This window comes from Engystomops pustulosus, chromosome 3 (assembly GCF_040894005.1).
Source record: "Engystomops pustulosus chromosome 3, aEngPut4.maternal, whole genome shotgun sequence".
In the NCBI taxonomy this organism is placed as follows: domain Eukaryota; kingdom Metazoa; phylum Chordata; class Amphibia; order Anura; family Leptodactylidae; genus Engystomops; species Engystomops pustulosus.
The window spans coordinates 131,530,076-131,547,987 of record NC_092413.1 but is presented as its reverse complement, the minus strand read 5'-3'; the positions used below and the strand labels follow the sequence as shown (position 1 = coordinate 131,547,987).

General features: G+C 40.9%; 1 protein-coding gene across 25 annotated transcripts in view; it reads left to right on the top strand.

Annotated features, from left to right (window-relative positions):
* RIMS1 (regulating synaptic membrane exocytosis 1) overlaps positions 1–17,912 on the top strand; it is a 258,952-nt gene that overhangs the window by 119,129 nt on the left and 121,911 nt on the right. For all 25 annotated transcript variants that reach the window (XM_072142150.1, XM_072142154.1, XM_072142153.1 and 22 more), the window contains 2 exons: positions 12,327–12,480; positions 17,296–17,421. In XM_072142150.1, coding sequence (XP_071998251.1) covers positions 12,327–12,480; positions 17,296–17,421 — 280 coding nt within the window. The remainder of the gene's footprint in view (positions 1–12,326; positions 12,481–17,295; positions 17,422–17,912) is intronic.

The following is a 17,912-nucleotide window of genomic DNA, read 5'->3' as shown; positions in this document are numbered from 1 at the left end:
GGCAGATGTCACAACCCTGTTAGCCCTGCATGATAAATAATATCAGAAGGTTTATCCCCTAACCCCTAGAGCAGTGGGGGCGAACCTATGGTATGGGTGCCAGAGGTGGCACTCAGAGCCCTCTTTGTGGGCACCCAGGCCACACTGTCCCAGCACAGAGTTCTCCAGACATGACTTAAAGAATTCACCTGTAGTCAATGTTGATGTTACTCTCAGCGTTATTTTAAAGTAACACATTCTCTGAAACTTCAGACTGTAGAAAAAGTGAGAAGGTATGGGCAGGGGCAGTTTATCGATGGAGGTCTTTTTTCTGTTGAATTTGTGGTGGAACAGAGAGTTACTACTTAAATTGCTGTGTTGGCAATTACAACAAAAACATGGGTTTTTGTTGTAATTTGGGTACTTGATCTCCAAAAGGTTCACCATCACTGCCCTAGATTATTTTGTTTATACCACAAGAAAAAAAGGAGCTACTCAGTTCTCAATATATAACGTACACAGAAAGTTAATTTAATTGTAATAAAAGACAAATTAATTACAATGGATGTTAAATGGAAGAAATCCAATATCAATGGTCCAAGTTGGCTAAACTCCTGTACACACTTTAGGGTATATCCACCAAAAATGGTAACAGGTATAGAAAGTATACCTCTAAGAGTCTCCAATGCGCATAGATTCTAGGAAAGATTGCACTAATAACTAAAGTGTATGCGATTGGTGGAATGAAAAGTAACAGAACAGTGTCTTACCCATTTTACGAATCCTACCCCCTGAGGATGCATGGGCGAAACGCACGTTGGGGTGTCCGAGGGCTTTCCCTGTTACACCATAAAATGTAATTAATTTGTTTTTTATTACAATTAAATAAACTTTCTGTGTACGTTTTATGTTGAGAACTGAGTAGCTCCTTTTTTTTCTTGTGGTATTTATGATATTTGGGAGTAGTTCAGTATTTTGAAGGTGGAGGGGTAGATGCCAGGTCCTATTATGTAGCAAAATGAAGATGTGGTATTTGATTATTTTGTTTAGTTGTGTAGATTGTACCAACATATCAGAGACTCACAAGAGCCAATTTCATATGAAATTTCATATTAACTTATTAGTCGTTTTGTAAGCATGGAAGGAAACTAGAGTAATCCTGCATGCATTTAAAGATGAGCTGTTGTGCAAATTAACCCACCCAAAATAACTGCTTCATTAAAGAGAACCTGTCACCAGGGACTCATTTTAACCACACAGGTTGAAGAAGCCCATTACTGCTTGATTGAAAAGATGTATTTCTGCCTTTTCTGTACATATGCATTACTTTATTTTTTTTTTTATAAATATTATTTTATTTTCTTAAATTCATTTACAATATATGAGCGCAGAAGAACATAAAGGTCGTGTACATCTTTACAGGAGTTACTTCCAATTTTGATCGACAACACATAGCTTACATATACATCCTTCATCTATTCTCATAACATTGTTCCTTCTAATCCTGTACCCTCCCCTCTCCCCCCCCCCCGGTGGTTGACATTTACTTTTACTTATCAAAATATATATAACTGGAACAAATCAACGCATTTTGGCGTCTATGCACAGTCCTATACTCATTTTAAGATATAAAGTTATCTAGTGGTTCTTCTTCTACTCATGGTATAGTGTTGTCTAATAGCTCTTCTTTTACTCATGGTGAGGGGATTCTTGTAAGCCATACTTTCCTTAGTTTTTCCATTTCCTGATTCACTTCTTTTCTATCTAATTGTTCTGCGTATAGCAAGGTGTCCATTCTGCTTTCCCAGTTTTGCACGTTTGGGGGGGTTTTATTTTTCCAGTTAAATAGGATCACTTTTCTTGCCATGAGTAAACCTTTCAACACATAATTCACCCCACTCTTTGAGCCTGTTACACCAATTTTAGAACCCAAAATACACACCTCCACACTTGCCACAATTGTACAGCTAAATAACCCTGTCAATCTGTCTAGGACCTTTTCCCAATATAAATGTAATTTCGGGCATCGCCATAACATATGTATTAGATCTGCATCCACCAGATTACACCTAGGGCACTTTTCATCCTTAGTCTTCCTGAAGCAATTCAATCGTTTCGGAGTATAGTGAGCTATATGTATAATAAATACCTGGGAGATAATGTGGGATATGTTTTTAGTAATTTTTTTTGTCATTTTTAGTGAGTCTACCCATACTTCTAAGGACAAATCGGGTACTACTTTCTTCCATTTGTTGAATCCTCCTTTGGCTGGAGGGTAAATTTGGCTTTTCAACAGTATTTTATACACTCTAGACATTAAGCCCTTTTTTTTTACTTCCAAATCGAAGACAAAACTAAGTGGGTGTTTTTCTACTGTATATTTTACTCTTTTTGCAAACTCTTTGTAAGCACTTCTAAGCTGCACATAATAATACCAATCTCTCTGACTAAGATTAAATTCCTCAGACATATCTTCAAAAGATCTTAGGTTCCCATTATCCAATATCTGGACAAAAAAACGTACTCCCTTCCTTAACCAAAACCTTGAATAATCTAAAGGTGTTAAGCTTTTATCTGTGAACCCCCACAGTGGTGAATCCTCTAAAAATCCCTTATAGTGCAGTTTCTCTTTAGTTTTTTCCCAAACCCAGCTCATTAATTCAAATATAGGGTAGTGTGCTTTCAATTCTTTTTTTGAAAATATTCCTGACTCCAAAAGTGACCAGATATTGTAAACATTCAATAACTTAAATTCCTTATTTAGCATATGCCTCATTATGAAGCAATCATGATCCATCAAATTTTGCCATTGTGCTGCAATAAAATAAGAAAGAAAATCCGGAAGGCCTAATCCCCCTTCATCTATTTGTGCATATAATTTATTTAAATTTATACGAGGTGTCTTCCCATCCCATAAAAACTCCCTTAACAGCGAGTTCAACGTTTTTCTAATTCTATTTGGTATGATTATAGGGCTATTTTGAAGCTTGAAGAGAATCTGAGGCAATACAATCATTTTGAACAGTACCACTCTAGCTGCCATAGATAAATTCATTTTCCTCCACACTATTATTTTTTGTCTTATACTGTGAATTAAGGGTTTAATATTTAGGTTGACATAATCCCTCAAGTTTTTACTAACCATTATCCCTAGGTACCTCATTTTCTCTACCACCAGAAGATGATCTATTACCGGAGTCACTTGCCCGCTTGTACCCAACGGGAGACATGATGACTTGCTCCAATTAATACATATGCCAGAGAATTTACCATGGTTTTTTAGGAGGTCAAAGATTTCTTTAATACTGTCCTCATAATTATCCAGGTATATTAGCATATCGTCTGCATATAACTGGAGTCTAGATTCCCTCTCACCCCACCTAAATCTCACCAATTTATCAGATGCTCTAATATTGCAAGCCAAAGGCTCTAAAGCTACTGCGAATAAGAGCGGAGAAAGAGGACACCCCTGCCTTGTACCTCTATATAGCTGCCAAGCTGCTGATGCTCTCCCGTTGACACTAACTCTCGCTGAAGCTCCTTTATAAAGGATTTTCACCCAATTAATGAACTGCGGTCCGAAACCCATCCTTTCCAGTGTGGACCAGATGTAGTCCCACTCGACGCGGTCAAAAGCTTTGACCGCGTCGAGTGCAACCACCACCCTCCCCACCCCCATCCCACTCTGGACCTGCAGATTCCACCACAGTTTTAAGATGTTATCCCGGACCGATCTCCCCGGCATGAACCCCGATTGATCAGAATGGACCACAGTCCCGATTACTTTCAACAGTCTTGTTGCCAAGATCTTTGCCAACAATTTATAGTCGGAGTTCAGCAGGGAGATCGGTCTATACGCATCTAATTCTAGAGGGTTTTTCCCTTCTTTGGGGATTAAAACAATAATTGCCTCCCTCATGGACTCCGGGAGTTGCCCCTTCCCAAAGGAATAGTTGTAGACCCTAAGTAAGAGGGGGAGTAGTATATCAGCATAATTTACTATCACTTCAACAGGGATGCCGTCAGAACCCACTGCTTTCCCTTTCGGGGAGTTCCTGAGTGCTATTATTAGTTCCTCTAGCATCAGTGGCTGTTCCAACTGCATCCCTTCTTCTGGTGATAGTCGAGGGATGGATATATTCATTAATAGCTCCATTATCTCTCCTGGCTCTGCTGTACTCTCTGAAGAGTATACACTCTCGAAAAAGCACTTAAATTCTTCCCGGATTCCATCTTGGGTAGTCACCAAGTTGCCCTCTTTTCCTCTAATTCCTCTGATAGAGTTATTATCTTGTTGATTTTTGATTAGACTAGCTAGTTTCTTCATTGATGTATATTGCCCCAAGATTGACCTCTGGCCTCGGAGTTTATTCTCTCTAGAGGCTTTTTCTATGCAATGCCTTCCCAGATAGTTTTGTGCCTCTATCCATGCCCCTTTATTCGCCTCTGTGGGGTTCTCCACAAACTCCTTTTCTAGGGCTATAACTTTGGATTTGAGATTTTCCATGGTCTGACTTTTATTCTTTTGAAAACAACTAATCTGTTTTTTAATAAGCCCTCTCAAGTATGCTTTTAACGTATCCCACACTATATCAAGGCTTTGTGAGTCCACATTCTTATCCAGAAACCATTGGATTTCTCTATGTCCGTCCATACTATCCTTCACTACATCAAACCAGAATGGCTTGATCTTATAAAATACAAGACCAGATGTTAACAGTTTTTTTACTGTGACCCATGTTGGTAGATGGTCAGACATCCCCCTAGCCCCCATTCCTATCCCCTCTATCATTTCGCTTCCTATTTTATTTGACAGTATGAAATCTATTCTAGAGAGGGAGTTATGCGTCTTGGAATAGCAAGTGTATGCCCTTTTTTCTGGATTTCTTTCTCTCCATACGTCTCTGAAACCTAATTCTGACATAAGCTTTCCAAATATTGTTATGTGCGAGGTTTGAGGTTGAGATACTAGGTGTCCGCCTCTCGCCTTATCCAAATTTACACTGTATATATTATTGAAATCCCCCATCCAAAAGATAGGGACTTCTTCATATTTTTCTAATTGGCCAGCGATACTCACTAGTACCTCAAGTGGAGCAGTGGGAGGTAGGTATATACCAACCAAAACCATTTTTATACCATTCACAAAGGCATGCAAAATTATGTATCTACCCAGAGGGTCTATTTTGACACCAATTTCCTGGAAACCAATGTTTTTCCTGACCAAAATACTAACACCACGAGCATAAGAAGAAAAGGTTGAGTTATAATAATGCCCCAGCCAAGCTTTACTCAGGGAACTACATGTCTCCTTTATCAAATGGGTTTCCTGGAAGCAAATTACTTCAGGGTTGTATGATTTACACAGATCAAAGATGGCTTTCCGCTTTAGCTTATCATTCAAACCCCTCACGTTCCAAGATATTAACTTAACCATTTATATTTTGTGCATAGGTAGATCTTATTGTTCCAGTGTTATATAGTAAATCAATCAACCTTAATATCAACCACCGTACCCACCCCCACCCTTTGCCCCCCCTTTCCCTTGTCCAAGGATGACTCATCCCTGAACTCTTCCTTGAGCATTGTTCATGTCGGGGTAAATGTGCCCCCGCCGGAGCCTATAATATCCTACATTTTTATTATCCACTCTTTTGTCACCCTTTTACCGAGCGAGAAGCAACGCCCCAACAGTACTAAACTTTTAGAACTCTCTCCATCCACTCATTTGCTTCCCTCTGGGAAGGTGGCTTCAAGCCAATCCGTAACAAATTTGGTAATATCATTCCCTTCTGAGCCCTCTGGGAGTCCTACTATTCGTAGGTTGTTTCTCCTCGAGCGGCTTTCTAGGTCCAGTATTTTATCTTTTAATCCTCTTTCGTTATTCTCTAATCTTCTAATTTTAGTGGCAAGTTCTTCAATCTTATCCTCAACATTTCCCACTCTTGTCTCAACTTCTTCTGTGCGCGTTCTTAGTTTATGCATATCTTCTCTTATGGATGTTATATCTACCTTCATACCACCAATTTCTCTTAAAACGTTACCAACCGCGTCAAGACATTGGGTCAGTTGGGAAGATATATCTCTTAGGGAGATTTCAGAATCCCGGTGTTCTCTATCATCATTACTGTCCCCTATATTAGTAGTTTCCATACCTTCCATTTCTTGTGGGCCTAGTAGGCCCCTATTTTTCTCCACCGTTTTTTTAGATTTATTCTGTGAGGACATTGGTGATTGGAGATAGCTATCCATTTTTCCCTCCTTTTTTTTTCTCGCTAGGGGAACACCCAACTTCAGAGAGTCTGGGTTTGGAGGAATTTTTCAATTGCTTCCTACTGGCCATAGTGCTTTTCCTTCTTTCCACTCTTATCCCTCACCAGGGACTCATTTTAACCACACAGGTTGAAGAAGCCCATTACTGCTTGATTGAAAAGATGTATTTCTGCCTTTTCTGTACATATGCATTACTTTATAATTGTGTGTTTTAAATTACCTTGCACCCTGACAGAATCCTGTCCTGAGTCCCGCTGATGTCGGTTCACCACACTGTGAGCTCTGTCCTTGTTTGAGTGAAGGAGCAGGAGGGATGAGTTGTACAGGAGCAGAAAGGTGGGGGCTGAGAGTGATTGAGCAGCACAGACAAGTCACGGTTTTTAAAAAAATGCAGCCAAACTAAAACATACCCTGGTACTCACCAGAGGATTCTGTCAGGGTGTAATGTAAGTTAAAACACACAATTATATTGTGATGCAAATGCACAGAAAAGGCTGAAGGAGATATTTGCAATCAAGCTGTCATGGGCTTATTCAACCTGTTTTTAGTGAAATTGAGGTCCCTGTTTAAAAACTATGATTAAAATCACTGCCCTTATCCCTAAATGGTTTCTCTCCATGGCTGCAATGTTAAAAAAATCAGTTTGTAAACATATATGCAAATCACCTGATGTGAGTCCAATGCATCCCTGCATATTCATGGTTTACTTGCATTGTCCTGCCTCATTGTTCCTGTTTGACAGGTCTCACTGGTACATAACATGCTGCTATGTGAAACATCATTGGCCACCTAATATCATGGGACCAGGATGATGTCATCTAAGGTCCCAGTTACATTTGCACTTTCTATCTCATGTATGTATTTGATTACATTAAATCACAGCATGCCTCCATGGAGGTACGGGAAGGTGTATAAGTCCATAGAGGCATGCTGTGAACATGCCATGTGATCAGATACATACATAGGGTAGACATTGCAATAACTGGGTAAATGACATTAGATGACATCACCCTGGTCACATGACATGCTGAGAAGAGGCATGGGAAATGGGGAGAAGTAGATGGGAGGGGTCGTTCGAGCAGGATACGCACCCTATTATGCCAGGTAATATAAGATCAGGTTGATTTATGGGGATGAAAGGGGAACAATTTATATATAAAAGAACGGCGTAAGTCAGTTGATATGATTCTAGGTTCTTCTAATGTAGACGCAATGCAGAAAATGTGGTGACAGGTTCCCTTTAAGGTTCTTCTAACGTAGAAGCAATGCAGAAAATGTGGTGACAGGTTCCCTTTAAGGTTCTTCTAACGTAGACGCAATGCAGAACCAAAGACATGAAACTGTATAGATAAATTCACACAAATAAAACTAGTACAGTATTATGGATAGGTTATATTCTTACACTGCCTTGTTATACTTTATATGTTAGAATTCCTTTTATAGACGGTAGTCAATAGACTATTTCGGGTTCTAAGATGACAGTTAAGATTTGCATGTACACTAAGATTCCACAAATTCTCAACTAAGGTTTTACAAATACAAAAGTTTAAAAGGGTTTTCCGGGATCCTTGTTTTTATGAGGAGTGGGTGCTGTAAAAGCAAGTATAAGCTTACACTTACCTTTCTCTGGTGCTCAGATCCAGACAAGGGTCCTGCTGCTGGATACTCCTGATCATCAGCCATTAGGCAAATATGGTTTAAAGCATCCTAGGTCTCAAAACGGTCAGGCAAAACATTATGCCCTCTTGCCATCGAGTAAGATCTCATCATTGGTAGGGAACAGGTTATATGTAGCCTGTCAGCAGGTTTTTAGTGAACTAACCACCAGCAGAATGAAATGTGGATAGTATTTATACTGTAAATCTAAAATTTTACATTCCTTAGGTTTTATAGAGGCCAGGAACTTTGAGTAAATTTTGAAGGGAAGCTTTCCCTTCAGTTTCATCCTGTATGACCTAGTGTAATGTATAGATCTATACAGAAAATTGTATGAGACCTGTCAGTCTCTGCCCTAATGTGCCCCAACAAACAATTATGTTCCCTTTTTAAAAACCCCCACAGAAAATGCCCTCTTCTTTCAACCTTATTTATAATGCCCTCAGCTTTAGTTTACTATTCTACACCCCCACACACTTATAATCTCCCTTCATATTGCCCTTCCACTGTTACCTGCCCCCTTTTAGTACCTCCTTTTATGTAATCCTTCCGCAATCGTAGAAACCCACATCACACTTTATTCCTTTTTCCTGGTACTCGCTTCTCCCCCCAGCAGCAGCCCTGTTCATTCTCTGGCCTTGTTGTGCATGGTTTTGAGGTCAGATGCATTGCACCTCCCAGACTTGCCATTTAAGAAGAGAGGCAAAGGTGATGGCTCTTTGCTTTACCATTATATTCAACAGAGATGAAAATCCAGGACTGCTAAATGCAGGGCAGTTTAGAGATAGAGTGTACCTCAAACACTGGTCCACAAGTAGCTGTCAGTAGTTGTTGCTGGGAATACTCTATATAGATGACAGGAACTGAGGGCCATCATTCTCTGTATTTAGGGAATCTGATGCAGGCCCTCACCACCATATCCCTTTTCTTTTCACACTGCCTGTACCCCCTAGTTCCCTCCTCACATAGTCAGCTCCCTGATCACCCTTCTCTTCAGAACTGCCAGGTCCAGGTCCTCACCTCTTCAACTTCAATGCATCAACAGGCCCCCCTCCTCCAGACCAATACCCTGCACCGCCATGTCCCTCTTCTCCTCACTCATCCTGTATCGGTAGGTCTGCAGTCCTGCTCACAGTAAGTACACAGCAACAGTCTGCAACCCCAACAGAAAAAAAGGAATCTACCTGTTATGATATCATCATAGAGATTGCAAGTACCCATCAAACACATCAAAGCTGCTCTCCCCAGTTTGAGTTGCAAGGCATTTACAATTGTCTTGTTCCTCCTCCTGTATTAAACACGGTAACACTCATTCTAAAGAGACACCTATTTGCTAGGCTTATTTAGTGCATGAATTAGTTTTTGGGTCAAGAACCTGTGGGTGGTTTAGTGTCCCAAATCCCCCTGAAAGGTTCCCTTTAAATCAGAACTGGACTTTAGAGACCATTGGCATTGCTATAGAGGTTGCAGAAGCATTGAGCTTTAAAAACTGTGACCTCCCACATCATGGGGTTTATTTATCATTGGTTTTCCTTGGCTTTTTTGGTGTAAAAAAGTCACAAAGTAGTCATATTGAGGTTTTTTTTTAGACTTTTCACTGCTAAAAAGTCTCACAGCGCTATTTACACCTCTTCATTAAATTGGTGTAAACATAGAACTACTGCTAGTGCAACACTGTGCAAAGCCAGATTATTGTTGTGACTTTTGCAAAAAGTCTCATAGTTACTCCAGTCCCCTGCTGGTGTATGTGCTGGGAATTTTTTATGCATTTTGAGACTTTTTGAAAAAAAAAAATCCCAGACAGAAAACAGACCATAAGAATATTCATTTAAGGGCCAAAGCCACTTTAATGAATCTGATGGGCATCGGAGCTCCTAAAATAAACATTCCTACTGCATAATGATAGGAGCCTGCATAATGATAAATAATCCCCAGTGTCTGTATTTGGATTTACTGTAGCAACTGGGCCTGCATAGTTTCTAATTGGTCCTACAATTTACTTAACCTCTGGGCTCCTCGATTGGGGCCATCATCATCTGTGTTCACTGTTGTACAACATAATTATGTTGCGGGTCTGAAATCTGCATTTATCTAGGCTTTGATTTATGGACTTGAATGATATAGGTGTTTTTATATGATGATGATTTGATTTACTTTACTAATGCAAATGATTGGTAAGACTCATCTATGATCCTATGTCATTCATTTACTAATCAAAGTTGATTCTTTTATGGCTGGTAAAATGTAGCCCCACAGTCTTGGGGCTCTTTCACATTGGCGTTGTATTTCACATCTGTGGTTTCTACCTATGCCTCATAAAGCCATTGTTTTGGGTGTTTTTTAACTGATCCATGTCCCTGATAAAAATTTTGAAACATGTCCGCTGATTTTCACTGATGCGCATAACGGATGGAAATAGAATTCTATGGGTTCGCAAATAGAAATGATGAAACTTCATTTTTGTTTGCTGATGGAGCTTGGAAACCAAGTGTTATGTTTTCAAATCAAGACAGACATAACACGGAAAACATCACGGAGACAAAACGCAGCGGATGTGAAAGCACCCTAATGGTGTATTTTCACCTTTTGCACTCCTTCTCTATTCAGTATGATGCTATTCATTTGATTAAAAAAATTAAACCATAGTTACCTTTTTAGTAATCAGTAGTGCAGTTAATAATTGTAAATTTCTCATATATGTTATTTAAAAAAAATACTTTTTTTCTCCCTTTCCCTCTATACCCATACAGTCAGCTATGGCTGCTTTTACATTTGCATTCTGAAATGCAATGCACCAGTTGCAGAGTGAAGATTTGCCTAATTGGAGTGTATTAGCATTTCCAAATGCAATGTTACTGCAAAGTGCATACGTTGTATTAACAGCTGGGTAATATAACAACAAAACTAACATGTTAACATAACATTAACACATTAGTCCACAGAGGCCCACATTTATTAAAGTGTTTAAGCCAGTTTTCTGTCTGACTTTGAACTAGAAAGAATGTACAAAACTGCTTGCACATGTATTCAAGAAGTGTCTGCACGACATTTGTATCACGGCTGCACTATGCTTGATGCACCCCAAATTTATAATGCAGTGTCCGACAGAATTGTGTTGCGCGCTCTATGTTAATGGTTTACCAAAAAAAAGAGCAGGGGGCGCCAAATTACTGAAGAACGTGCACCACTTTTCATGAATCGCACCCCTTTCTCTTGAAGCCACACCCATCTTCCCAGAGACCATGCCCATCTTCCCAAAGGTCACGCCCATCTCCCCAAAGGCCACGCCCCCTTGGTAAAAAAAAGCGGTGTAAAAGCCTTAATAAATGTGGTGCAAGGCTTTTTAGACAGTGGGGGCTGAACCCTTTTTGATGTATCCAGCATGGTCCTTTCACAGTGTTTATTTCTAAACCCGGCCATGCCTGGCGTAGAAATAAACGCCCCGGCGACTTATCACATGTGAAAGTCGCCGGCTGGAGTGAGTGCACAGGCGCGGGGAAAGTATGCCCCCCCCCCTTCATGCCACTTCACATCCCACTAGCGTGAAGTATTCCACTAAATAATCGCAAGTGCTAGCATTCACGATTGTTTCAGGGCTTCTATGCCACTAACGTGACGCAGAGGCCCTGATAAATATGCCCCAGTGTTTTTGGTGCAAGACCAACAGAATTGTGGCGCAAATGCTTTAATAAATCCCCCCTTTCCGTTAACATTTTAAAGCTTCTTGTGTTTTAACTCTTTACAGACTTTCATTACATAGACAGATCTCCTTATAGAACTAAATTGTCAAGTGAAATATTGGGGCACATTTACTTACCCGGTCCAGTCGCGATCCAGCGGCGCGTTCTCTGCTCTGGATTCGGGTCCGGCCGGGATTTATGAATGTAGTTCTTCCGCTGTCCACCAGGTGGCGCTGATGCGCTGAAAGTCATCTCATCGCGCCGGAATGCACCACCTCGGACCAGGTGAAGGTAAGCGCTCCCCAAGCGACACTTTTTCGGTTTTTAAATGCGGCGGTTTTTCCGAATACGTCGGGTTTTCGTTCGGCCACGCCCCCCGATTTCCGTCGCGCGCATGCCGGCACCGATGCGCCACAATCCGATCGCGTGCGCCACAATCCCTGGGCAATTCAGGTACAATCGGCGCAAATCGGAAATATTCGGGTAACACGTCGGGAAAACGCGAATCGGGCCCTTAGTAAATGACCCCCATTGTGTATGTAAGGAGTTAAGCTATGGACATCAGAACCATTTTCTAAAAACACTGCTCACTATAGGGGAAGAGAGGAGAGAACATTTTTTTCTTGTTGTAAAATACTAATTTCTGGCATTAAAAATGGCATCAAACATTTAGTTACGCTTTAAGGTATTCACAAGCTCAGTTAAATTTTTTCATGCCGAAAATTTATGTATTGCTAGGCTCAAGGTCTAATACTAGGCAAAGCCGATCTACAACATTAACAGTGCCGGAACAGCAAAGATTAACCCATCATCGTTCCCGTTCCGTATCTCCTCACCGTGTTGATGATCAGGGCAGGACCCGCTCACGCTTACCAAATGTGCCATTACAAAGGTATGTTATCTCATGAAACCATTTACATTGTTCCACACCTAGCAGTCTGCTATTTATCCTGTCTTTCACCATTATCTCACTATTTTTCAGAATGAAAGATTCAAAATTGATTGTTCTAAGTGTTGATTTATATCTAACGATATGATACTACTTGAGCCAGCATCCTCCTTACTGTGACTTTCCATCTGTATCATCAGTATCAGCATGCCATGATAGAAGCCACAAAATACCAAGTTATATAGTTTAGTTTCTCCATAGCTCGAAGAATACCTCTGATTCCAATATTTTACAGTAATATCTAATACTAACAATATCTCCCTCTCTGTCACTTACTCACTCTTCCTGCCTGTCTCTCTGTCTTTCACTCACTTACTTTTCCTGTCTGTCTCTCAGTTACTCTCCCTGTCTGTCTCTTACTCACTGGCTGTCTCTCTGTCACTCACTCCCTCTCCCTGCCTGTCTATCTGTCTCTCACTCCCTTTCCCTGCCTGTCTCTCACTCTCCCTGCCTGTCTCTCTCTTTCTCTCACTTACTCTTCATGTCTGTCTGTCTCTCAGTTACTCCCCCTGTCTGTCTCTCCGTCACTCACTCTCCCTGTCTGTCTCTCTGTCGCTCACTCTCCCTGTCTGTCTCTCCTTCACCCCTCTCCCTGTTTGTCTCTCCTTCACTCACTCTCCCTGTCCATCTCTTCTTCACTCACTCTCCCTGTCCATCTCTCCTTCACTCACTCTCCCTGTCCATCTCTCCTTCACTCACTCTCCCTGTCCGTCTCTCCTTCACTCACTCTCCCTGTCCGTCTCTCCTTCTCTCACTCTCCCTGTTCGTCTCTCCTTCACTCACTCTCCCTGTCCGTCTCTCCTTCATTTACTCTCCCTGTCCGTCTCTGCGTCACTCACTCTCCCTGTCCGTCTCTGTGTCACTCACTCTCCCTGTCCGTCTCCCCATAACTCACTTTCCTTGTCCTTCTTTCCTTCACTCACTTTCCTTGTCCTTCTCTTTGTCACTAACTCTCCCTCCACAGCAGCAGCAGACAAAGGTTCCTGTATATGGTGGTTAAGAAGTGTAGCGCAGGGTGAAAATTTCGGCTCAAAGCCTAGTTCCCCGAGTCACAGAGAGCGTATGTGCAAAATTTGGTGATTGTAAATGTGACAGTGGGGATTCCTTTAGCAGACATACATACACACACGTACACTCAGCTTTATATATTAGAAACAAAGCTGAGTGTATGTGTGTCTATGTATGTCCACTAAAGGAATCTGCACCGTTGCGTTTACAGTCACCAAATTTTGCACAGTTGCTCTCTGTGACTCGAGGAACGTCATAGACTAGTTTTTGAACCAATTTTATCACCCCACGCTTTTCAAAATATACTTATTAACCACCATATACAGGAGCCATTGTCTGCTGCTGCTGTGGCAGATAGAAGCTGAGCCATGATTGGTTGCAGTTTTTCCACAGGTCATTAAGATGAGCTTTGGTTGGTTACTATAGGCAGTGAGCATAAGGCAGCTTATGTGTGAGATAAGATGTATAGGGATACAGAAATAGCGGGAGATTTATCAGAAATGTCTGAGGTAAAACTGTTCCAATTGCCCATGGAAACCAATCAGAGATCAGCTGTAATTTTATAAGCAGCAGTCTGAAAATGAAGCTTGAGCTCTGAATGGTTGACATGGGAAACTAGAGTGGTTCTGCTCTCAGACACTTTTGATAAATCTCCGCATAGACAAAGTGACAGTCAGAAACTGAAAAAGACAGTCAGAGACAGTCACTGAAGGAGACGGTTACAGACAGTCACTGAAGGAGACGGTTACAGACAGTCACTGAAGGAGACGGTTAGAGACAGTCACTGAAGGAGACGGTCAGAGACAGTCACTGAAGGAGACGGTCAGAGACAGTCACTGAAGGAGACGGTCAGAGACAGTCACTGAAAGAGACGGTCAGAGACAGTCACTGAAAGAGACGGTCAGAGACAGTCACTGAAAGAGGCGGTCAGAGACAGTCACTTAAAGAGACGGTCAGAGACAGTCACTGAAAGAGACTGTCAAAGACCGAGAAGGTCGGAGACAGTCACTGAAAGAGACAGTCAGAGACAGAGAAGGTCAGAGACAGAGAAGATCAGAGAGAGAGAGATAGATACATATTAAATATATTTTTCTATTTTCAACATACTATTTCCTGTATGTTGACTCTACAGATCAACATTTTATTATGGTTCAACCCTTTTACCAACTCGATAGGAAATGTAATAAGGGATAGCACCTTAGGTCATGTTAGCCAGTGCTACACTACATCTGTAATACTCTGTAATTTCCCCCTCTTTTTTTCTGTCCACAAAGGAAAACTAACATTTTTTATTAGATGCTGACTATTCTCTTACCTGCCAACTACTTGTATGATTGTTTTTAATACATGGTGCTTTTACCACTGTCATGTAACTTAAAGGGATTTCCCATGAAACAAGTTAGCTGATCGGTGGGGGTCTCAGTAAAGAGACCCTCACAGACCACCAGAACATGGGGTCCAATGTCCCCCAGTCAGACCCCTCGTCGCTCCTCGAGATGAGCGGAAGAGCAAGACACTCATGTCCGGGGTTCCCCATTCATGTCTATGGAGCTGACAGAGATTGCTGAGTATGGCGCTTGGCAATCTCCTTCAGCTCCAGTATTACAAGTATGTAAGACCTGCTTTCTTTTACTGTACAATGACACCTTAATCTTGTAGTTCTACAAATATCTTTATGACCATTTTTATTCTAAACAAACCACCCACAACGACCTTAATGTTTAATTCAAGAGCAGATAAGATTTCATTTTCACAGGTACATATGTCCAGAGTAAATTGGTCCACAGTAAACTACTAAAATTGTATTAGGAGGTGGTTGGTGAAGTCATTGAGCATTAGTATGGACTAGTATTTTTGAGAGAACTTTGGTACAGTTTGTGAGCTTTATTACTAAAAATAAATGTTAATCCTACTTAAAGCAGATCTGCAAGTGGTTTAAATGGAAATATTGTGACAGAGCCATAAACACTGGAACAAATTTCTGGCTTCATTTCAAGCAATAAACTGACATATTGTTCACCACACCGTTTTAACTGTTTTCTACATTCCCGAAAAAGGGATAGTAATTTAGCTACAGTTCCTTGCGAAAGTATTTGGCCTCCTTTTGCCACATTTCAGACTTCAAACATAAAGATATAAAATTGTAAATTTTTTTGGGAAGAATCAACAACAATTGGGACTCTAGAAGTTCAGTGAAGATATCTGACCGATCCAATGTGATCCTAAAAGACTGAGGATAAATATAATCCACCTGTGTGAAATCTAGTCTCCGTATAAATAGACCTGCTCTGTGATAGTCTCAGGGTTCTGCATCATGAATACCAAGGAACACACCAGGCAGGTCCATGACATTTAAAGCCGGATTTGGATACAAAAAGATTTCACGAACAACAATCAGTCATACAGTGCACAAATCTGGCCTTTATGGAAAAGTGGCAAGAATAAAGCAATTTCTCAAAGATATCCATAAAAAGTCTCGTTTAAAGGTTTCCACAAGACACCTGGGAGATGCACCAAACATGGAAGAAGGTGCTCTGGTCAGATGAAACCAAACTCAATCTTTTTGGCAACAATGCCAAATGATATGTTTGGCGTAAAAGCAACACAGCTCATCACCCCACTTCCCACTCCCCACTTTCACACATGGAGGTGGCCTCGTCATGGTTTGGGCTTTTCTTCAGCAGGGACAGGGAAGATGGTTAAAATTCATGGTAAGATGGATGGAGCCAAATAAAGGACCATTCTGGAAGAAAACCTGTTGGAGTCTGCAAAGGACCTGAGAATGGGACAGAGATTTATCTTCCAACAAGACAATGATCCCATACATAAAGCAAAATCTACAATGGAAGGTTCACAAAAAAACATATCCAGGTCTTAGAATGGCCCAGTCACAGTCCAGACCGTAATCCAATTGAGAATCTGTGGAAAGAGCTGAAAACTGCTGTTCACAAACGCTCTCCATCCAACCTCACTGAGCTCGAGATGTTTTCCAAGGAAAAATTGTCAAGAATTTCAGTCTCTCGATGTGCAAAACTGATTGAGACCAACCCCATGCAACTTGTAGCTGTAATCACAGCAAAAGGTGGCGCTACAAAGTATTAACTTAAGGGGGCCGAATAATATTACATGCCTCACTTTTCAGTTTATTATTTATTACAAAAGTTTAAAATATCCTATAAATTTTGTTCCACAATTGTGTCCCAGTTGGTTCTTCACCAAAACAATTTTACAATTTTATATCTTTATGTTTGAAGCCTGAAATGTGGCAAAAGGTAGAAACGTTCAAGGGGGCTGAATACTTTCAGAAGGCACTGTAAAAGTATGGGATTTAGCATGTTAAAATTGTGTGTGCACTAGAATTACATCACAATTTTGAGAAATTTCTCTGAGAACACCAACTGAAAGGTGTATGAAGATGTACCAGATTTATCGTAACCTTCAGTGATAGGCGTATATTAAGATTGTGTACCCTAGGTCAACACTGTCAAAATGTTAGACTTTGCGGCACATTTACTAAGAATCGTGCAAGCAGTTTGCACCTAAAGGAAAGTACACAGTCCGATAGAAAACTGTCGCACGTCCCTCAGTAAATGTGCCCCACTGTAATCAAATCCACCCCACTGTTTAATTATGGAAGGCATGTTACATTCTTTGGCCTACAAATGTATTTCTAACTATTGTGTTGTTAATATTTAACTATCATAATTATTATCATTATTATTCATATGTCCTTTATATTTTACAAAATAGGAGCCTAGATGAAATTCATCAAATGAGACGATCACGCTCTCCAACAAGACACCACGATGCCTCCCGAAGTCCAGTAATTCATAGGTCTAGGGACTCGGACAGTCAGTATTTGTCTGATCAAGAAAAGTAAGTTAACGGGGTGAATTTATTAACACACTTGCGCCACACTTGCGGCTTTTAGACCTTTTTTTGGCACTTTCCCGACTTGTCCGGTTAAGGGGCTTGGTTTTCAAGGGAGATGGGCCTCGCGGGTGTGGCTCGCGGGAATCGTCCGTGCGTCCAAAATACAGGCGCACAGTTTACATCAACTAAATGTAGGTCTAAAGTAGGAACAGACAGTCTTATGCTGCGCCAGAATTCACCATGACAGTGATAAATCTGGTGCAGCAAAAGACTAGTGTTTTTCAGCTACTGACTGGCAGAACTTGAGGCACATTGTGAAACCCCCACCTCCCCCCAATGTGATGCATACTACAGGATATAATGCTTCTGTTTAATACATAGTAGTTGTGCAGTCTAGCATTAGTTAAAATGCTTCATGGAGAAGGCTAATTTTGGGTTCAGTTACTGTTAAATATATCGCACTAGATTTATGACAATGAAGTACAAACTCAGCT